Source organism: Cryptomeria japonica, chromosome 6 (genome assembly GCF_030272615.1).
Source record: "Cryptomeria japonica chromosome 6, Sugi_1.0, whole genome shotgun sequence".
In the NCBI taxonomy this organism is placed as follows: Eukaryota; Viridiplantae; Streptophyta; class Pinopsida; order Cupressales; family Cupressaceae; genus Cryptomeria; species Cryptomeria japonica.
In genome coordinates, this window is record NC_081410.1 from 42,851,735 (window position 1) to 42,876,640 (window position 24,906).

The 24,906-nt window shown below is 36.5% G+C and overlaps 1 protein-coding gene across 3 annotated transcripts in view; it reads right to left on the reverse strand.

Annotated features, from left to right (window-relative positions):
• LOC131072144 (uncharacterized) overlaps nucleotides 1-24,906 on the reverse strand; it is a 173,196-nt gene that overhangs the window by 141,474 nt on the left and 6,816 nt on the right. For 2 of the 3 annotated variants that reach the window (XM_058008217.2, XM_058008218.2), the window contains exons 3-5: nucleotides 22,543-22,704; nucleotides 3,069-3,245; nucleotides 2,546-2,603 (exon numbers count right to left, since the gene is read on the reverse strand). In XM_058008217.2, the coding sequence (XP_057864200.2) occupies nucleotides 2,546-2,603; nucleotides 3,069-3,245; nucleotides 22,543-22,704 (397 nt within the window). The remainder of the gene's footprint in view (nucleotides 1-2,545; nucleotides 2,604-3,068; nucleotides 3,246-22,542; nucleotides 22,705-24,906) is intronic. The other variant, XM_058008219.2, reaches the window with a different exon arrangement.

The window sequence follows — 24,906 nt, forward strand, 5'->3', positions numbered from 1 at the left end:
AATGAAGAGTTGCACACTTTCAAAGGGTGCTAATGGTAAAAGGGTGCGTCTCTTGCCAAAGGGCATCCATAATGAAGTGTGACCTCTCCCTCACATTGAGAGAAATAAAGGAAAGGAGTCAAACACATCCAGTGACATGATCATTGATCAGATCAGAACTATTATTAAGTTATAGGAATTGGCAACCTCCTAGTAGGGGACATTACAGTGGTATCAGAGCAATGATCCTGCCATCCTGCAGGGTAAAGAATCTAAAGATGAATCAATGAATCATTCTAGTCAAGGAAAACGAATCTAACAGTTTGTGTATTCAGATGTATGCTTTGTGTTTGCAGATATCCATGTGTATGCTTCATGTTTTCAAGTGTATGCTCCGTGTTTGATTCATATCTGATGTGTTTGTTTGCTCCATGAGTGTCCATGATTACTATAGACATATTTATTTAGGAACATTGTATTTTTCTAATCATAAGTTCTTAACATTAAGTGATATCTATGATATTGTGCAACCATTTAAGAAGTGATGCGAAACAAGGATGAGAGAAAACTTGTCTTAAAATTACATAATTATGAAATGTATATGTAATTCATATTATCATTTGTATGAAGAATACCCTATGATGCATATATAGAGCAAACTGCCATGGTAGTAATATAAGTAAGTACAAAGAGGGAGAACGGTGATGAGGTCCTCCTCTAGGTAGCCCACCTCATGGTAGTTGACCGATGGTCCCATGAGGCCAAGGGGGTGTAAGACGGAGTCCACCGCTCTTGGACTTAGAGGGGAAGGACATTCAGGACACCCTATTGTATCTTTCTGAACTCTATCATAATTGATTATTAACAAGGGGCTAAGGATGGAAGTGATGAAGGGGAAAGGTGATAGGATACCTCACTAGGTAGCCCACCTCATGGTACTATGAACGATGGTCCCATGAGGCCAAGAGGGCTTTGGCTTTCACTCCGCTCTTGGGCCTAGGGTAGAGGGTCTCTTGGACACCTCATCATTCCTCTTACTCCCACTTTCTTATGATTGAGCTCCTATAGGGAGTTGGACCAGACCCTGTTTAAGTTAATTTATGCTTAATTATCTTTCTTCAGAGGTTTATATTATTAGTTCCAATGGTTTCCTAACCTATTGCAGGATCTCAATCAGGTATGCATCTTGTTCCATTTGGAGTTTTACATAAAATGGTGATATAGGGCAAGAACTAGAGTTTTTACAAAATAATAGCAGCTTGTTTATTTCTATGAGTGTTTGGAAAGCCATTTCATATTGGATAAAATTTTGAACGTTCTATGATCATTGCTTGAGGACAAGCAATCTTGAGTGGGGCGGACTGTAATGTCCCCACTTTGGAATAGAATTTAATAATAAATAATAATAATATTAAAATAGAAAAGAATAAAAATAAAATTAAAATACAAAATAATATAATTAAAATTTAATTAATTTAATGAATGGTCAAAAGACATGGAAGGGAAAGTTGTGACTCCCTCAAACATGGGATATAAAAGGGAGAAGAGTACCTCATTTTGAGAAGGGGGTAATTAGGAAATCAGAAGTGCAAATCTGATTTAAATAAGAAATGCAGATCTGATTGTGAAAGGTTGTGTTTCAAAGGGCAGAAGTAATGAAGAGTTGCACACTTTCAAAGGGTGCTAATGGTGAAAGGGTGTGTCTCTTGCCAAAGGGCATCCATAATGAAGTGTGACCTCTCCCTCACATTGAGAGAAATAAAGGAAAGGAGTCAAACACATCCAGTGACATGATCATCGATCAGATCAGATCAGAACTATTAATAAGTTTAGGAATTGGCAACCTCCTAGTAGGGGACATTACACAGACTTAAAGATATTCATGTATGAGGTACACATTTTTGGGAGCATAAGGTAGTATTGAGCTTATTTGAACAATTTCCCCCTAAGGCCAACATCACCCTGTTATGATCACAATGCTGACTTATCTCCACAACCGAATCCCTATAGTTAGGATCCATCCAAATTTAGAGAATCTCAAACACCTTCCATGTCACTTGTGCAGTCATGATTGATTTTGTGTTCAATTTCTATTTTCTTGTGAAAAAATGTTGGGGCTTAAAGATCCATTCACCATATAATGACATATAAGGACATTCATATAATAACGTTTAAGGGGACACAGTTTCAAGGAAGAAAGTTACCATCACTTTTCAAACGATCTAGTATCTTGACTGAATAGTCCAAATATCTTTTAGATGAATTGACAAACCTTAAACCCAATTCACAGAAGTTGTAGTAATTGGTTACGATAATCATCTACCTTATATACACACTTATAAACGAAATAAACTAGTCTCAGAAAATGAGTTTCAAAGGAATACTTCAATAATCACTTTACCAAGAATTGCTGGCATTACCATTCAGATCAAAAGTATAAAATAAAAAATGTAAAACAAACAATTGCTTTACGAAGGTTTGCTTGGAGAACAATACACATCAAAAGCCAAAAATAGGAATGTAAAAGAAGCAAGCCACCAAAACAAAGGCATAAGTAGAAAAAAACCTCAAACCACTCGTTGAGAACCTTTGATGCTGGAGCAAGAAGTAAATTAATGAACTCTCTGCAAAGAAAAATCAATAATTTAGCATCAAACTCTTACAAACTTGAAAGATTTTGATTTCTAACCAGACAATTTATAATACATCTAGATAGAAGCACCATTCAAAAAAAAAATCAGCTATAAGCCCACAATTATAAGATCTTGTAAGACAAACAAAAGAGAAAGTCTACATTAAGGTAGGAAAAGGAAAAAGAAATTAAAATTTGACCCTGATTGAGTTACCAACAAAAGATTGATTCCCAAACAATGTTATCCTACACAAAATTGTCAATTACCCAGTTTATAATGTAGAAAACTATGTTGCAAAGATTAATGAGAAATAGCTAACAAGGAATAGAAACTCAAGCACTGACACAAAGGTCTGACCACATTTGCCAGCATAATTTAACATTCCTTGATGCCTATTCCACCATTATATAAAGATGCAACTCACGGGACATCATAACATAGAATTAAGAGACATACATCATATCTTTTTGACCCAATGAAATAGATTTCTGCATTAATCGAGCCCAAAATGCTAATCTCTGTAGTTTATCCATCTTCCTGCCCATTGCTGACATTTGATTTGTGACTTCTGGTGGAGATATATCAAGAAGAGAATCCATGAAGTCGGAAAATTTTTCCAGCTGCTGCTCATACCTATAAAAACATGAACAGATAAATTTAATTAAAGAATGCACCTTCGTTCAGAAAGAAAAGGAGATTTTAAGAACACATGAATGCCTTATTGAAAAGAGATCAAGAACAAAATTATATCAAACTAAGCTAATTCTCTCAAGATACTACAAAGGCGAGTGTCTCTATGTCTTATCTGCTCCTCTCAAAACTTATACAGGAACAAAGAATTCACAAAGAGAACCGGTCAAATGGAGTCCCCAAACCCTGTTGACAATCCTATTTAGGAGCTGATTGGATATACAATTTGTACTTATATTCTGGATGAGGATGAGCACAATACCCCTCTCTCCACAATCAGGTTTGCTGACAAAGATTTTGCTGATGTGCAGACTTCTGTGGACAATCTTATCAGACATGCGGTAAATACACCCCCAAATATGCTTTCTCAACTTATGGTGTGAATATGGCTCCCTTCCTTAAACAAGCCACTAGAGTCTTATGTGTTGAAAACCTTATTTAAGAAAAGCCGTGTGCCATTAAAATGTTAATGTCCATCCCCCAAAACTAAGGTTTTTACTCCCAACCACATCTACCCTTAAATCTACAAATCCCTTTGCAATCTGCTGAAATGATAATAGCTCAGCAATCCCCTCTAAAGGAACCCATAATGACCCATATCCTGCTGATCCGAATGTCAACCCTCCAAGCAAAGCTCAATTCCAAATTTCCAAGTATACAGCCACACATGTAGCTCTTACCAACATTAATGATAGCTAGCAAACACTAACAAAGGCTCTATATATAGATATATATACTCCAGAGTATCAAAACTCGCCGCGAGTCAGGCAAGTTTGCCGAGTAGGCAAGTCGAGCCAAGCTCGGCGAGTTTTGACAACTCGTGACTCGGACTCAGCGAGTTTTGCTCATAACTTGCCGACTCGAACAAGTCAGGCGAGTTATGATAAAACTCACCGAGTCCGAGCTCCAGGATTCGCATTGTGGCATGTCAAACATGGCAGACGGAGAGGCTGAGGCTGTGGGTATGGCAGAGGAGGAGGATAGAGCACGATCTAGCACAGGCACAACTGATGTTGATCATTGTGGCACCTCACAGGCGGAGACTATGGCTACTCAGTCATCCAAGACCTACCTTAGACGTCTTTGTAGGAGGCAGACAAACTACTCTAAGGCTGAGGCTGAGGATGAGCTAGAGCCTAAGCCATAGACTTGTTTTTGTTTACAGTTACATATATGTTTGAGAACATTTGATGTCGTGGATTTTATATACATTTGACAACATTTATAACTCTATATATCTATGTTTTCTATTTCCTTCAGCTACAATTTACATTTCTACGCATGTGATGGATGTATGTTTATGTATGTGATCAAATTAGCTTCTATTTGATGATGTTATAGCAGTCTTTAAGCTTTATTCAATAATGGGTGCATGAAACAAGTTTTAAATCATTAAAAATCTCTAAATTTCAAGGGTTTTTTTTATTTTGCCAAGTCACAGCCGAGTCACGAGTCGAGTCGACCTTGCCGAGTCCGAGTCTGGGAACTTTGGTATACTCATACATGTTGACCTCCTCGAGTGAATTAAAGCAAAAGGAAAAGCCTTCCAATTCATACTGCAAAGAAATTCATGCCACTTCATGAAGTTGATCTGCAATAGTAAGATCATCCTCTAACAAATCAAACTAGAAATTTTGAAGCTCGGGCATTTGAAAAATTTGAGCAGTCGATCATCATCTTGGAGAACTCATTGTTGCTCAACACTATCACAAGCTGCATATGGCATAAAGACATCTACACTATGACAGGTTACACCATCAAAAACAAAAGACTCAGATTCAATTTCACAAACTTCTCGGATAACAAGCAACCAACATACCTCGGATTACTTATGTTGATGTAATCTTTATCAGCACAACAATTTGGTTCAAGAGACACTTCAAGCAAAGAGCTACACTCTTAAAATTCTCTCTATTTCAATCTTTTCTTATCAATCTGATGTGACACATATGCTGCAAATACCAGACTTGTGGCACACCTCCTCACGCACATTCAACTCTGCAACAACACTTCCATATGACTCTTTTAGAGCACACTGTAAATTAGGAATACAACATGTTGCACACAAAACGAAGAGGTTCTCATATGCCTCCACATGATCACCCACCTCACAATCTTCAAGTGTATACTCTACAAAATGAATATCATCAACTGTACAAACAATTTTTTCTGCTTTTTTCTTTCCATGAATAGCTGCACCTTCGCTATCCTCATGCAAACAATCATCAACAACTTCAAAATCAGAAAAAGGTGCAAAAGAAGGAAACAGGTCAAACAAGAAGGCATTTTCTTGTTCACTATTCACACATACACGCACACACACACACACGTATATATATGTATATAATCATGTATGTATGTATACAAGTTTAACTTTTCCTTGTTCTTGGGTATTAACTTAACTTTTGTAACCACTCCTATCTCTAATTATATTCTTAGTGATGAATCCTTTAATTTACTTGCTATGGATCCTGCCTATTTCTAAATGTATAAGCTTAACTTTTCCTTTTCCTAGGCTTTACCTTAACTTTTGTAAGCACTCTTATCTCTCATTGTACTGATCATGTGTCCTATATATATAGAAGAAGAAGCATAGAAGAAGATGCTACATAGACAATGCTTGGGAAGTTTACCATATTGGCATCATCAACAACATGTCCCCTTTCTGCAGATTACTTGACTCGGAATACAATTGGCTCTCTCCTGCTGGTGCAAACAAATGTGTGGAGCTTCGATGGGCACCAACAAGGATTTACGGCTCACTGTCTGAATGAATAGTTAGATTTGGTCTCTGTTTTTTTTATGTAAGGAAACCGATAAGATGTAAGCATGTTCTGTGCTCTTTGATGTAATGGGAGCTATCCCCTTTGATAGCAAAAATTTATATATATATGTGTGTGTGTGTGTGTGTGTGTGTGTGTGTGGTATATGTATGTATATATGTATGTGCTATATTTATGTATATGTATGTATATATATACATATACATATTGTTAGCAGCAACCAAGAAGGAAGACTGACAAGGGAGGGTGAATCAGTCTTCACCGGATAAGCAAATTTAACTACAAAAACAGATCTGATAAACTGTAGTAATAAGACAGATGAGCAAATTGAAAGCACAATACACAACACCAAAATTTTGACGTGGAAAACCCGGTTAAGGGAAAACCCACAACGGGAACCTACCCACAGTAAGATGATACTCTGCAATAGTATGTGAAAATATTACAATGGGGAATGCACATGCATTCAGGCACACTGTCTAGAGCTCACTGCTCAAAAGATAATGACCCGGAAGGCTACAACCCTCAGGGAAGTCTCACTGACTTACAACAAGATTCGGACTATAATCCGAAAGAAATAAACTAAAAGAATAGCATCTCCAAATGCCTGATTACAGTTTCGATTAAGCACAATCGTCTGCTCTACAACACCAATCTCTCCCCAACACTTCACCGAAGGATAAATCTCTTGTTCGCACATACACCACTCTTTGATAATGCAGACATAACATCGACACCTAAATTACATGAATATATCATCTATATATACAGTTCATCAACCTTGATAACAAGGTCGGCTAAACCCTCAACCCTCAATTACAAAATTACATCACACGATACAAAGATCGACTACCAGACCCATATAATGATTTACATAGCATAGCATGGACCTAAATCAAATTCCCAAAAACACAACTCCGCCAACATGCTACACCACCAGAAAAACCGCATAACACGAAAATCATCACTGGTTCATGAAAACCATCAAAAACTCGCACAACGATCAATGCGGATCGACAAAACAAATAGGACACCATTGGAAAACACCATCAAGCACATTAGGAACATCAAAAACAACTGCACCATCACCACTTATCAAATCTTCATCTGTCAACGTCTGAAAGCTCAAGAACATAACCAATCAGTAACTGTCACGAAGAAAGATAACTTGCGGAGCACCAAATCACGATCCATCTGAAATAAAGATACACAAGACCAAAGCAATATCCCAAAATCTCAACACAAGATCCGATCACACCGGAATATATCAAAGGAAATACCGAAATCTGCAAAACAGTGATCAACAAAACAACACTACAAATCGGATCATAAGACTTTCCCCATCTGCAGGAATATGTTGACATCAATGACAACAACATATCCTAGCAGCAACAATGACCAACAATATCCAACAATCTTCCCCTTTGGCATTGATGGCAACATATGAATGTGAAAAACAATCAATGCAAAGCAAGAAGATATCTCCAGCAAACTCCCCCTAAGATAAGGACATATAAAGCAGTTTTTCACATGATCTCTCTCCCCCTTTGACAGCAATGCCAAAGATCTCAAAACGGAAAAGCAAACTTACTCTCCCCCGTGGAATATGAAACATGAATCTCTCTCCCCTAAAACACAGACTACTCCACCAATGGAGCAGCATCAACTCACCAATCCGGATAAAAGGATAAGACTGTGAAGTCCACTATAGTGTCCCTCCTCAGTTTATCTTTTGATTTATGCGTCAATAAGACTTATTTAGACATATTGATGATACTTTGATGATTGCTTATGACTCTATTCATATCATAGATGCTTTTTTATGATGTTTTAGATTGTGATCGTGACTCTATTTATATTCAGATACTCATTATGATGCTAGACATTATTTGGACATATGATACTCTGATGACTTATGTGGATATATGTCATTTTGATGGTTTATGTGGATGATGGTACTATCATTATTGATCATGTGATTTGATGAGTATAGGTGTTGATGGATCTTATATGTATTCATATGCTTGATGGATTTTACATGCCTTACTATATTGATGGATTATACTGATCATGCACTTGATGATGTTTTAGTTGTACTAACCCTATTTCATGATTACCTATGATGAGTTGATCTAATGGTGTGTTTGATTGTTGTATAACTGTCTTCATGACAGGGAGGATGTCACATCACTCATTGTGAGCAGGATGTGTCATTGCAATTATCTATCACTTGCCTGTTATTATATGTGTGTGTGTGTGTGTGTTGTATCGTTGCTTTGTGGATGCAGAAATTTCTAGGTACCAGACACCGACTCCACGTAGCTCCACGGGTCTAAGTGTGTCTTTAAATCCCAATGGCATGTGGTTCGGAGTAGGCACAAGTTCCCCCTCTAGGTCTAAGTTGTTCATTGTGAGTCGTCAGCGTCTTGGCGTAATTGGCCATGTCAGTTAGTAAGCTTGGTCTTCTTGGTGATGTATGTTTATCGATTTATTTATTTGTGTGAGATGATGTGATTATTAGTGTTGAGACTAATTATTTGATTATCGATGCGAGATTAAATAGTTAATAATGCTTATTTTAATTATTTGATTAATAGCGATTTGATTATTTGATTATTTAATGTTTAATTTAATTTATTGGATTATTTGTCTTTTGAGTATTTAATTATTTGTTATTTAATGTTGATTTGTGATTTATTTAATATTTATTGTTTAATTTATATTTGTGGTTTATTTATTTATGTTTATTTAATTGTTGATAACTTAATTTATTTATCCAAGTTTTTGATATTTTATTTGGTCATTTAATTGTTTATGGAGCTTCAATATATTTATTTATTAATTTCCCCTTTGTATCATTTAATTAAATATTTCTAGCCTATGGTATATTTATTTGATAAAGTTGATTATTAATTTGCATTGGGTGTACAAATATCTTAGCCTATAATAATATTATTATGTCCCACTTGTAAATTGTCAATATGTTTTATATCAATCCCACCTACCACTTATTCCCATTTGTTGGATTTGAAATGAGAAATAAAATTATAACCTATGAGGGGTAGGTAAAATATATTCCGAAATGGAATATTTTGATTGGCTAGAATTGTGGCTAGGGTTTTGATTTTTATGGCTTTTTATTTTCGAGCCTGTGAGTGTTGTCAGGTTACTTTCTCTTGGCTTCCTCTACGATTTTCATTCTTGGCTTTTGGCTTTTGGGATTTTGGCTTCGGGAGTTTGCTGGAGTGTGTGTGGGCTCTCCTTCGACTTGCTTCCATCACACAGGGTGCAGGTTGGAGCTCCCTTTTTCTCTACATTTAATTTTTGGTTTAAGTATGCTCTGTGTCTACATATTGTTTTGGCAGCTTGGGATTGAAATGTATTTCCTATTACATAGTTCGATATAGTTTATTCAATGAATATCTAGGGAAAGACTTGTATTATTCAGCATTCTATATAGTTTGGGTTTTGAAATTTGCATCTGTGGATGGCTATTGTTGTGGATGCACATTTTGCACCTTTTCTTCTATGTATTGCCTATTGCATGGTATTTTTGAGCCTTGCTTTTGAGTTTATTATCTTCTGGGATTGTTTCGTGTAAGCTATATGAGTTGTATTGGTTGTTTTTGTGTGTTCTGGGTGAAATTTCGGTCATTTGGATGAGTAATGTTTTTGGAAAGATCTCTTGCTTTGTCTTATGTTATTTCGATTCGTTTATGTCTTTTTAAAGGTATTTTTTGGGCGTCTTCAGTGTAGTCAGTTTCAAGATTTATCTCTACTTGTGCAAATTTTAACTTGGATTCGTAACTTAGACTCTTTTCTACAATTTCCGTCTCTATGACAAATGCGCCACAGAATTGCATGTATGCGCTACAGGATTGGACATATGCGCCACAGGATTGAGTATATGCGCCAATCTGCACTTTCTTCATGTTTGTCAAGTTTGGTCAACTGTATTGTACTTTTCTGGGTTTGACTTTGTATCGGAGGCAATTTGTGTTGATCTTTTGATGTTTTCCAGTATTGGTATTGATCTAAATTGGGAATTTTTATGTGATTTTTCAACTTGGTAAGTTGATGTGCCTTACCTATGAGTTTTGAGGTTTCTCCTTTCATGTTGATGAGTCATGATTGTGAGGATTGTTTTATTGCTTTTGGACCAGTAAGTTGATGTGCCTTGTTGCTATCTTTTATTTCATGTTGATATAGTTTTGATTGCCTTGTTATGGCTTGATGTTTATTTTCAGGTATGAGGCTCAAGGTTGCTTTACTTGCTATTATGGCTTTTTGGATGTTCATGTTTTATTTGTATGTTTATGGTTGCATAATGATGACTATGGTTTCAGATTTGTATATGATTTAGGGGCTCTAGTTATTTCTATTATTCTGGTTTTTTTTTTTGGAACATGTTAGGGGGAGTGGGCTTCCATGTGATGACCGGGATCATGAGAGATAACGGTGAGTTGATAAGCCTCTCGTCTAGATCACCAAGGCACATTGGAAGTTTTCCTATTGTTAAACAAGTGATAACATTGATAATGAATTAGATGGGTTGGGTAATTAGGACTCACCTAAACAAGATAATTAATTAATTGAGCCCCATGTCTTGGTCCTAGGGAGGATGTTTTAGGATAAGCTTGGGAAGACCACTACGGTGGTAAGTCAAATCTCACTTGATTCTCTCATGGGTAGAGATGGCTCCACATGTCTATCAGGTTTATGTTATGCCTTGAAGAGTTGTGTTGGCAGTATTATGGGGAGGATAGCATGTGATGACACTCCACTCCTACATGTGTCCCTACTTGAGATGATGCCTTGTTGTTTTGCACACCTCTGGGAGTTTCTACTTGTGTATGCTTGTGATTGGTCCTTGCTTTAAGAGCCTTTGTATTGTTAGTCTCTTTGGTTTGAAGTGTCAACCTAGATGCAGAGTGTGTGTTGGGACCTTGTGTCATCTCCTAGCACGGGGGGTGGTTCCTTTGATTCCACATGGTTGGGTGGTTGGTGCTTTTTAACCATTGGGATAAACCTATCTTTGGATTCTTCTTGCGTGGATGTGGATACTTCTCCAATATAGTCTATGGATGATTATTGCAGAAAGAATGTAAATGATGTCATGGTGTATGTAACGAAATTATCTTGTAATGGCTGTAAATGAAATCATGTAATAAGAGAACCTTTCTGATGGAAAAGATTATGTTGTTCTAATAACAGTGTTAGCACAGGATGTAGCATATGTGGTTAATAATAAAACATAGAGTTATAATATTATGCATTTATAGTTAAATGAAATGGATGTATGAGACGTAGATATGTGTTATGGATTGGAATTTGATGATGCAATTGGTATTCACAATGAGTCATGTTAAAAAGAAATTATGCAAATGTACCGATAAGGGTGTTAGCTTAGGAATGATATTATTGGTTAATGCATTAAGTAGGAGAAAAGCTATGCCCTTGGTAAGTTGATGGTATGTATGTATATTGGTAGAAGATATCTTAGGACATGTTTATGATTTGCAATTGAAAAGATTAGGACTTATTGTATTGTACCTCGTAGCTTGTGATCTAATGGTGGATTGAAATCTTGTAATGCTTGGGTTGTAAATGGATGTTTTGTAAGAATGTGTTGTATAAATGTTCTTAATGGAAGAATTACTATTCTTATTAATAGTACATGGAAGTAGACGGTTGAATGGATGATTATATTAAAGGAAAACAATAAGATTGTGTTAGTTGATGTGGACTAAGATTATATCTCTAATTGGATGATGAATGAGAGCATATCCTATCATATCTTAAGTTTGTATTGAATTGAATTCATGTAGCTAATAGATTTATAACGAGTTGTTATTCGAAAGGAATAGATTATGTGTTAGTTAATTAATATAGCTTGGAAAGAAGCCTATGAGTTTTATAGGAGTCATGGATTATAATGTTTAAGAAGTTCAAGTGTATGAATTTGCTCTAATGTAGGGATTGTGGTAGCTAAACGGTATCATGTATGGCTAGTGGCATTCACTACTTATGGTTGAGTTGGAAAGTCAAGAAGACAAGTATAGTATATAAAATAAGTAATTAAGGAATACCTTATGATTGTTGCATTATGCACTTGGGGATCATAATAAGGAAATGAACATGCTAGGAACATAGAATTATATATAGTTATGAGACTCTTAAATGTAAATGGAACTTATGTTAATGCATAGGTAAAGGTTAATCTTGGTTTATGAATGATGATCATAATAGTTGAAGGTTGGTTAAGGGTAGTAGGAACATTTGGACTTGGAGCGTAAAATGTACCTAAGTAAAAGGGGAAATAATTCTACATGGAAAGGTAGGATCTCATATTGAATGAATGACTAAGTAGGATGCATATCATGAGTAATAGGAATTAATAAGTTGCACTTATGTTTGATTAACGATTAAGGCTATTAGGTGATATTCTAAAGAAGAGTAAAATGTTATTGCTTATGTAGGTAGAATAAGTAATGGTGTTGAGATACCATAGGGAGGTAGTTGTAATGATTTATTATATTCCGCTTGTGCAATTGACTAATAGTTTAAGTGAAATATTTTATGTTTGTGATGCTTAAATGTTGATGTGTGCTCACTGCATTGCTTGAGTGATGCTAAGTGTTGTGATAGATAGACGAAAAAAAACATTAGTGTGTAGTTAGCTATATTTCTTTAGGGTATTTTGGTGGGCATTACATCCACCGGATTGATGCAACTCAATGCATCTAGTTCTCAACAGGAGGGGTAGATACCCCTAACTTGTCTCTCAAATAGACAAATGTATCTGCAAGCAAAGGCTTAGTGAAAATATCAGCTATTTGTTCCCTTGTGAATACATACTTCAGCTTCACCTTCTCTTCACTAACTTGCTCTCTCAAGTAATGATATTTGATTGACACATACTTGGTCTTTGAATGTTGCACCGGATTCTTTGACATGTTAATAGCACTGGAATTATCACAGTATATGACAGTAGGCTCATCATAGATAACTCTGTTATCCTTCAACATTTGCTTCATCCAAACTACCTAAGTGCAATTACTGGTAACAGCAATGTACTTAGCTTCAGCAGTAGATAAGGACACTGAATCTTGTTTCTTACTAGCCCATGAAACCAATTTCTTACCCAAAAAGAATGCTCCACTGGTAGTGCTCTTCCGGTCATCTACATCACCAGCCCAATCAGCATCAGTGTAGGCACATAGCATGAAATCATCATTACTCGGATACCACAAACCATAATCTACAGTTCCCTTCAGATATCTGAATATCCTCTTAACAACAGTGACATAACTCTCTTTCGGATCAGCTTGATATCTAGCAACCATGCACACAGCATGCATAATGTCCGGCCTAGTCTGAGTAAGATATAGCACTCCACCGACCATAGATTTGTACAAGCTCTTATTTGCTTTCGGATATTCACCATTCTTAGACAATTTACAACCAATCACCATAGGAGTTCCAAACTGTTTGGAGCCATCTAACCCAAACTTCTTTAGTAATTCCTTCACATACTTAGTTTGAGATATGAATATACCTTTTTCAATCTGTGAAATCTGCAAACCTAAGAAAAATTTCATCTCACCAATCATAGACATCTCAAATTCTTTCTGCGTATCACTGCAAACTTCATGCTCAAGTCATCATCACCTCCAAAGATAATATCATCAACAAAGACTTTAACAATCAGGATGTTATCATTTTCTATCTCAAAGTACAGATTACTATCAACAGCACCTTTACTAAATCCCAATTTCAATAAATACTTATCTAATCTAGCATACCAGGCTCTAGGGGGTTGCTTCAATCCATAAAGAGCTTTTTTCAACTTACATACCATGTCCCCATCATCTGACAATGAAAATCCATCAGGTTGCTCAATGTAGACTTCTTCCTCAAGATCACCATTCAAAAACGCAGATTTGACATCCATCTGATATACCTTGAGATCTTTATAAGTAGCATATGCAAGTTGTTGTCTAACAGCTTCAAGTCTAGCCACCGGAGCAAAAGTCTCCTCGTAATCAATTCCTTTTTTCTAAAGAGTATCCTCTGGAAACCAGTCTAGCTTTATTTCTGACAACTTCACCAACTTCATTCAATTTGTTTCTGAATACCCATTTAGTACCAATAACATTCTTATCCTTAGGTCTAGGCACAAGTTCCCATGTATTATTCTTTTCAATCTGATCTAATTCTTCTTCCATAGCTTTCATCCAACTTTCATCTTTACAAGCTTCAGTAACATCTTTAGGTTCAACTTTAGAAATCAAACATACTTCTTCAGCAACTAACCTTATTCTAGTTATTACACCTTTATTCTTATCGCCAATAATCTGATTTTTGGAATGATTCAGTCTTACATACTCGGAGTCTTCTAATTGTTCTGATTATCAAGTCCTTGCACTTCTTCACTGGCAGCAACAACATCCGAATTAACTGTCTCTACCGGATCATTCTGCTTAGGCTCTTCAGTTTGAATAGGAGTTAAAATAACATGATGTCCATCATCATACCCACATGCTCTGATCTCTTTCCCAAGGTTCTCATCCACCTTCACATTTGCACTTTCCACTATCTTTCTCAGTCTCTTATTGTAGCACCGGTAGGCTTTGCTCTTTGTTGAATATCCCAAGAAAATTTCTTCATCACTTCTAGCATCAAACTTTCTTATATCCTCATCTCTCTTGGTATAACATTTGCTACCAAATACTTTGAAATATCTCACAGTAGGAACGTGACCAAACCATAGCTCATAAGGGGTCTTACCGGTATAACCTTTGATATGAACTCTATTGAATGTGTAAACAACAATGCTAATAGCTTCTCTCCAGTAGATCTTTAGAACATTCCCTTCAATCAGCATAGTCCTTGCAGCATCCAAGACAGTTTTGTTCTTCCTTTCAACAACTCCATTTTGTTGAGGGGTTCTAGGAGCAGATAATTGTCTTCTAATCCCATGCTTCTCACAGAATGAATTGAACTCACCGGAACAGAATTCTCCACCTCTGTCAAATCTCAGACACTTCACCTTCAATCCAGACTCAGTCTCAGCCTTAGCTTTGAATATCTTGAATTTGTCCAATGCTTCTGATTTCTCTTTCAAAAACACAACCCACATCATCCTGGAATAATCATCAATTAGCAACATAAAATATCTATCGCCTTGCATACTTCTAACATTTGTAGGTCCACATAGGTCAATATGCACAAGATCTAGCAGTCCATCTAATGTATATTGTTTGCTCTTGAAAGAAATCCTTGATTGCTTAACCAACTGACATTCCTTACATACCGGATTAGTAGGCTTAACAATCTTAGGCAGATCTCTAATAGCTTGTGTAGAACAGATCTTAATCATTGAATCAAAATTCACATGACACATTCTCCTATGCCACAGCCAACTCATCAATCTGAGCAATCAAACAGCTTTTCTCATTGTCATTCAAATGAAAAATGTTACCTTCAGTCTTAGTTCTAGATGCAATCTCTATACCGGAGACATTTACGATCTTGCATTTTTCATCCTTGAATTGTAGATCATAACCTTTATCAACCATCTATCCAACACTCAAAAGACTATGCTTCAAACCTTCAACATACAAGACATCATCAATGTTATGCTTACCATTAAAGGAAATAGAACCTCTCCCACAGATCACACGGGCTTTGTCATCTCCAAATCTAACTATTCCACCATCATATCTTTCCATGCTCACAAATTTGCTTTTATCACCGGTCATATGATGTGAACAACCACTGTCAATCACCCATTCATCTTTCTCTTCAACCTTAGCAGCTAAAGCTTTCTCCTCAATAGTACAGCTAGTGGAATCAACAGGTACAGGTCTATCTTCTTTAATAGCAATAAACACAACTTCATCTCCTTCTGATTCTTCATTTATAATACCTTCATCAGCAGCATAATAACAGTTCTTCTGATTCCTAAACTTCCGATTAGGCTTGTAGGGTTTATCATACTTCTCATGGTTTTCATATATATCATTCCTATCATGCTTATAAAACTTATCGTGCTTGTCAAACGTAGCCATTCTCTCTGGGCATCTAAAAGCAAAATGTCCTATCTTATTGCAAGAGAAACATTTCAAAGGCAACTTTCCATCATACTTACCGGCTCCTTTGGGCAATCTCCGAGCAATCAATGCTTTAAGTTCATCTAGCTCTCTCTCTCTTGTTCTTCCATCTCTCTTATCTCTCTTTCATATCTGAATATTCTGCACTCATCAGGGTCATACTTCTGCTTACCGGATACAGATGCAGATTCTCTAAATGTTGTCTCAAACTTTCCATATGATTCTCCAAATTTGCCCAGCTTAAATGCAGCAATCTTTCCAACCAACATATCTCTTGTCACTGTAGTCACACTCCGGATTTCATCAATAGCAGCAACCTTATGTTTATAAGCAGGAGGCAAAGATCTCAGCACCTTAGCAACAATTGCATCTTCCTCAATGGTTCCACCGACACATTTGATACCTAGGACAAGATCATTCACCTTAGCCATGAAAGAGTGTATGTTCTCATCATCTCCCATCTTCAACATCTCATACTTTCCTTTCAAACTCTGCAACTTAGCAACTTTCACCTATTTATCACCTTCATACAGGATCTCAAGCTTCTCCCAGATCTCATGTGCGGTCTGAAGTCCCATTACATTTGTCATCTCAGAATCAGCTAGGGCACTAAACAATGCTTCTTTCGCTCTAATATTATGTTCAGCTTCCTTGATCTCATCCGGAGTAGTTGGTCCATTTCGAGGAACAGTATAGGCATTCTTTGTAATCTTCCAGTAATCTTCTCCAAGACATTTCAAGTGCACTTCCATTCGGTTCTTCCATATAGCATAGTTACTTCCATCAAACCTCGGACTGTCCTTCTTAAAGATAACACCTTGAGCTGCCATCCTGGATCTCCTCAAGCGGTTAAGCTTCTACCGGAGGATCTAGCTCTAATACCAATTGTTTGCAACAACCAAGAAGGAAAACTGAGGGGGGGGAGGTGAATCGGTCTTCACCGGATCAGCAAATTTAACTACAAAAACAGATCTGATAAACTGTAGTAATAAGACAGATGAAAACCTGATTAAGGGAAAAACCATGGTGGGAACCTACCCACAATAAGATGATACTCTGCAATAGTATGTGCAAATATTACAATGGGGAATGCACATGCATTCAGGCACACTGCCTAGAGCTCACTGCTCAAAAGATAATGACCCGAAAGGCTACAACCCTCAGGGAAGTCTCACTGACTTACAACAAGATTCGGACTACAATCTAGAAGAAATGAATTGAAAGAATAGCATCTCCAAATGCCTGATTACAGTTTCGGTTAAGCACAATTGTCTGCTCTGCAACACCAATCTCTCCCCAACACTTCACCGAAATATAAATCTCTTGTTCGCACATACACCACTCTCTGATAATGTAGACATAACATCGACACCTAAATTACATGAATTTATCACCTATATATACAATTCATCAACCTTGATAACAAGGTCAGCTAAACCTTCAACCCTCAATTACAAAATTACATCACATGATACAAAGATCGACTACCAGACCAATATAATGATTTACATAGCATAGCATGGACCTAAATCAAATCCCCAAACACACAACTCCACCGGAAATCACGCCAAGATCAACCACAACACGCTACACCACCAGAAAAACCGCATAACACGAAAATCATCATCAGTTCATGAAAACCATCAAAAACTCGCACAACGATCAATGCGGATCGACAAAACAAATAGAACACGACTAGAAAACACCAACAAGCACGTTAGAAACATCAGAAACAGTTGCGTCAACACCACTTATCAAATCTTCATCTATCAACGTCTGAAAGCTCAAGAACATAACCAATCAACAACTATCACAAAGAAAGATGACTTGCGGAGCACCAAATCACGATCCATCTAAAATGAAGATACACAAGACCATCCCAAGCAATATCCCAAAATCTCAACACAAGATCTGATCAAACTAGAATATACTGGAAGAAATACCGAACTCTACAAAACAGTGATCAGCAAAACAACACTGCAAACCAGATCATAAGATCTTCCCAATCTCGCAATCACCGAAGCAATACACAAGAATATGTTGACATCAATGAAAACAACATATCCTAGCAGCGGCAATGACCAACAATATCCAACACATATATACATACATATACATATATATAAATGTATATGTATATGTATATGTATATGTATATGTATGTGTATGCGTATATGCATGTATATATGTATGTGTATATATGTATGTGGTATATGTATGTGTATATGTGTATATGTATATGTATATGTATATGTATATGTATGTGTATGTATGTATATGTATATGTATATGTATATGTATATGTATATGTATGTGTATGTATGTATATTTATGTATGTATATATGTGGTATGTGTATGTGTGTGTGTATGTGTATGTGTATGTGTATGTGTATGTGTATGTGTGTGTGTGTGTCTATATATATATATATGAACTTGAGCTTTAGTCTAGCTTTTGAAGGCACTCTTATCTCTCATTGTATTCTTCCAATCATGTATCCTTTTATACACACACACACATAGTTTGTTATTTCCTTGTACTTGAGCTTTAGTCTAGCTTTTGTAGGCACTCTTATCTCTCATTGTATTCTCAAACATGTATCCTTTATTTTACTTGCTAAAGATCCCAACCTTGTGTGTTCAGCTCTATACAATATTAATAAATATAGAAATTCATTTACATGACTCGATTTCCTCTAAATTGACAACCATGGCCATGGGCACTAAGGACACCTATATAGAGAACAACAACAAAACCAAGGAAACTCACACTTAAGGAAAGTATAACCCCAACCTAAAATACAAAACCCTTCCTAGACCACACCCAATCCTCCTTAACCCCCCCATAGTAGGCCAACCCCCTTTCCACTAGAAAAACAAGTCATCTCAGCAATTGATAGGGGAGGAAAACCCTAATATCTTGGTGATAAATGCCCCATTATAAAGGTAGAATTTTAACCCAAGCCCTTATTCTACTAGTTAGGAAACAACCACACCAACCCTAGCCCTAACATTACTAAATCACCAACACCAATTACAGGGAAACATGATATTTCTCAAAGGTGAACAAACACTCCGATATAAAGTTGGCACACCACCCAAAGAGGGATTCCAATTCTCAAACAAAAAACACAAAGGATACAATGCAAAAGGAAACTAAATGGGATAGTCCTATCCCTAGGACTAGTAAGGCCTCGAGGTCTTCTCTACCACTACCTGTGGTGATCATGGTTGTGGATGCACACATTGGCCCCTACATTCTCTACAACTACCTCTATAGTGGCAGTTGCGGTACCTTTTATAGTTGGTGCACTAGATATTTAGGAATATGACTAGTCCTACTCCTAGTCCAAATACAACCTTCATACCCACCCAAGGACGACCCCATCGGCCACTACCTTCCCTACCCAAACCACTACCTAGAGTGATTGTGGAACCTTCTATAGTTGGTGGACCACATACAGAGCAATAAGACAACTACAACTGTAATTGGATACTAGTTGGAAGCCCAACCGTTGATGGCTTACAACTCCATCCTAGATAGCTAGCAACAGGACTAACCCCGTTACTAAAATCCTACGACTACAAGCTTACATTGTTCAGTTAAAAGAAAAGACTAAATTGAATAGGCTACCACATAAACACAATGTAGTGGTTAAATTTAAATGTAGTACTAGCTACAAAGCCACAAGCCACACCTTCAAGCTCATCTACACAAAAAAGCTTGCAAATTCATAGAAGCAATTTAACCTATAGCACACATGACAAGACATCACAATAACCATTCATAAGCAAGATAAGCATAATAAATGTTATCCAAGCATGAGAATAACCATTGGAAAAACTAATGGAAAAAGACATTTATACTTTCTACAAAGTTACTGCACGAAAAATAAATAAAAAGCTAATAGCTACTTCAAATTTTGACCATTCACGTGACATACAAGATTTATTACAAAATATAAGTCAGGAATTGAAGAAAGTTATTAAAGCTGCTAGTTGTAGATTTCTATTTCAAAAAGGGCTTTTATTTGTCATTTACCAATATGCATGCCATTGGGTCAAGTTACTTTAGCGACTATTATCGCTCTTACCAAATAGAATCATCTTCAAATTTTAATGCCAAGTTACATGTTGGATGGTGGAATAATTGAATCTACTGTTCAAGACAATCTAGTTCAATATGTTGTCTTTTCTTGCTAACTGCCAGCTACTGTTTCCCTATGTTAAGGGCCTTTCGTCTTTCCTATTTTGGTTGTTAGAATGCAAAGATTTGATTGTTGCCAACTTTTCTCCACCTAGTTTCAGATTTAAAAAGTTGGGCTATCTTTTTAGACAGTTCAATCTTGCACAAACATGACAATTCGTTCACCTTTTTTTTTGGCCAATTCAACTTGTACGTGGATATTTTCTTGTTCTATGGAGTTGGGATTTCTTGGCTATTCTTTTGACAACATATGGTGTTCCATCTTCATTCTTGGCCACTTAAAATCTTGTTGAGTCAGTTTCAGTGTACGGGCAACTAACATTGTGTGGTCAAATCTTTCCTTTCATGGTTTGAGGTGACACGAGCTAGAGAGTTTTCTTAGCCATTGTTTATTTATATATTTTTTGTGTTGATATGAAAACAACTCTCCATTGACATATTTTAGAGCAGCGAGCATAGAGGGAAACTCTGTACAAGAGGAGCAAAACTATATTGAGCAGTGTTAAAGGAAAGGAGTCCCCTGAACATTAAGAGGGCATTGTAATGAGAGGAAGGCTGCATGAAGCCTCACTGTGAGCACAGAAATAGGTGACATGAAATGTTGTAGTTCATCATAGCATAAAATATTTTGTAATACAACTTGTTTGCTACTGCAGGCAACCAATAAGTTATGAAGTTTTCAATACATGAAACTGTGAAGGCATAGTTCCGCATTGTAGGTTTCATGGACATCATTTCACAACCGAGTTGCATAAGAGCCCAATGAACTCAAGTTCTGGAAGAGTTTTTTGGAATATCTCCCTTGTCAAATCCCTTAACTCTCTTGCAACACCAGATTTCAATCTTTTGTAGTGCAGATTGAAGGAAATGCATCAAAAACTCATCAATAGTTCTCGTTGAGTTATTATTCATTGAACATCATAGACCAAAAAAAGGAATGATATGCCCTCATCCATACAAATTTTTAGCATTTCTTTTAAATTCGTTGAATTCTGAATTTTTAGCCCTCATCTGAATTTTTTAAATAAAAACATTTGAAAGTTCTTATGTTGTTGCACACACTCCTGTGAATTAAGGTGTGATTTTTTGTCCAAATAAGGAACCTAACAAGATGCCTTTAGTTTAAGCCATACTTGAAAATAATCTTTAAAAACATGCATAAAATTGAATTTACAAGGTCATAAGTAGTTTTTCTTTCATTTATAGATCCAAAAACAAGTTCAATTCATGTCACAATGTCATGTGATTATTTATATTTGACAAATTTCATCCATAGAAAAACATAGGCCCAAAAAAAATTTATTTTTCCTTTTAAAACTAAAGCAAGGGTCTAGAGGTAGCAGCCCTGGGAGGGGTCCAAAGGTAGCACCCCTCATAGAGGATCTAGGGGCAAAGCCCCCACTGCTAAGCCTAAATTAAGGCCTTTGAGACCACACAAACCTTTGTGGTACATGCTCGAATGCTCAAAAAAACAATGTGAAAAATGAGGTTTTCCTAGGTGAAATCAACTTACAAAGCCACAGCCGAGCTTTTGTCATGATTTCATGAGTTTTGGTGAGTTATTTGGTGATTATCTCATGAGCCCGAATGACTCAAAAGCTTTGTGATCTTTCAACTGTGGCTCAAGCCATTATTCTAGATCTTGAAAAATAAGTTATAAGCTATTTTAGACAAATGAAATAGGCACTAATTTTTTAATGCAAATTAGAAACGCATACAAACATAAATATTTTATATATAATTTTACAGGTCAAAGAGACAGAAATTTTCTAGTTCGATATCAACCTTTGAATGGTATCCATAAAAATCTTTCATAGTGTCATGTGTAAGGACTTCTCATAGCATGCTAATAAAGTATGCATATCTATATAATAACATGGAACTAACATTTTATTAGTCACTTTTACAGGTCAAAGAGACTCATCGAAATTTGCTGGTTCCATATCAGCCTTAAAATGGTATTCACAGAAATCTTTTATAATATGCCCAGAGAATTCTCTTACTATGACCATAGTATGCAAATCATACACACACACACACACATACAGCATTCAACTAATATTTTAAATGAAATGAAACCTTGAGAAACTAGCAATAGGTCTAGTCCATACATAACAAGTGAACCAGATCCTACAACCTTGAATAGGCCTCTGCATCCCGTTTTGAGAACTTGGAAATTTCTGTGTGGTTTAACACTGCATCAGGGCCCAAGAGAAGATAGTTCCCATCCAATGCAGGAGTGAAAGATGATGGATTCCTTGCTAGAAGCTTCAACCCATGTCTCTCCAAATCAAGCTCGCTGTAAATAAACATTCACCAAACAACTATATCATATCAATAAGGATTAAAAACATTATAACTCAACAGAACAAGTCAAATGTAAAATAATCCAGTTCAAGCCTGCGAAAATTCAAGAGTAATATCTCCAACCTTGCACACAAATATAGGCATAGTAAAATACTAATATGCAGAAGCACCTTGAAAGACAACAAAACCAAGATAAAACAAGAACAAAGTATAACCACCAAGATTATTTTGATAAATTTATGACCAATGGATATCAATATATGAAATGCAACCACATAAAAACTGAAACCTCCAAAAATTGTTCCAAAAGGAATCGAGCATGGAATTTCATATTATTTGATAAATAGCCTATCTAGTTATGGATGTGTCGTGATTCTAACAGTTGAAGGTTCTAATATATCACAAAACATTTATGAAATCATTACTAAGGTATATGTAAGAAAAAAATAATAGCTAAACTGCATCTATGGGGGAGTGATTGTGAGCATTAGGATTTGGCATTAGCATAAATTTACAACCACTATTGTCTAAAAGTATCCCAAACAATCAGATCTTGGCCAATAAGATGGCCTCTTCTCATGAAAATTCTTTGCTAATGTTATCCTCCACTACAAATTAATGAGCATAGGATTTTACTGGCAATACATGAAACATGTCACAATTTCAGTTTGCACTTTGCAATGAAATGAAAACAAGCTTGAGTTGACACTGCAGTGCGAAGAGAGATTTCAGGCACGAAAGAAGGGACTAGTAAACGAGACCATTTTACAAATGCTACTATTTGTTGTGATGTATTCACACATCGCCCCATTGCAAATGGGGACCCCCACTGTTTTTTGCTTTGCTTAGTGTTTAGCTTGGTAGGTTTAGTAGTTGTTCGCCCTTGCTTGTGAGAGGAGATGAGTTTAAGGACGTGGTTGTGTCAAACTCACAAAGTTGCTAGGATTGTCAAGATGCAAAAAGATTGTCCATTTGCAAGTTAGAGGGCATCAGGGGTTTGAGATGGCATGAGCTAGGGTTTTGATGTGAAACTTGACAAAGGTATGAGTTTACTCAAAAAATCGATCTTGATAAATGCTTGACAATTTCAGGTTTGAACAAATGAAGCTTTGATGAAGTCAAGATGCTACAAATGAAAGAGAATTGCAAAGGTCAAATGTTGCAAAGGTCTTCAATCACAAAGGTCTTCAATTGCAAAGGTCTTCAATCGCAAAGGTCAAATATTGCAAAGGTCGAAGTTGCAAAGGAGCCTTCAAAATCCGCTCAAGCTTTCCAATGCAAAGGTGCCTTAAAAATCCGCCCAAGCTTTGCAAGTTGCAAAGGTCTCCAATTTAGCCGATTCATTTATGGATTACAAAACTAGTTGATTTGGCCGATCACACAATGAGATGCAAAGATATTCAACTTGGCCACCCCAAATGAAGGAGATGCAAAACAAGTCAATTTAGCCACCAAGTGAGGAAGGTTGCAAAGGTACTTGAAAAAGCCGTCCAAGTTGTGACTTGCAAAGCTCCCTTGAAATGCTGCCTTCAAGCAAAAGTTGCAAAGGTGAGTTGAAAATCCGCCTTGATGCTATGTTGCAAAGGTGCTAAGAAAAGCCGCCACCATCCAAACTTGCAAAGCTCCCTTGAATTGCCGCCACAATCAAATGTTGCAAAGGTGCTCCAAAAACCCGCCTTGATGTTATGTTGCAATGCTATCTCCAAAATCCAATCAAGTGGATGAGATGCAAAGGTGTCAAGAAAAGTCGCCTCAATTCAATCTTGCTAAGGTCATTCAAAAAGCCGCCTAGACCATGAGTGTTAGTTTTACTATCAGATTAACAGTAAACTCAGAAAACAGATTTAGTAACTAGAATTATATTATTTTCTGTTAGAGTTTTCAACTTAGCGAATGACAGAAAGCAAACAAAATAGATAAAAATGAGGCAAGCCAACATTACCCTGGGAAACCTCCTAGGAGGAAAAACCCAGCAAGAAAAGATCCTCAGATCTGATTATGAATTATACACAATATTCTGATTACAACACTTATCTCTTTAAGAGGTCTGATATGACCACACTTAGGGCTGATGTAGATGGCTAATCAGTATTAGAAATGAGTCTCAGATCTGCACTTTTGTTTTCATCAAACAGCAACCTGGTCTGCGCTTTTGACACCTTATTCTTGACAGCAGTCCGCACCTTTCAATGGA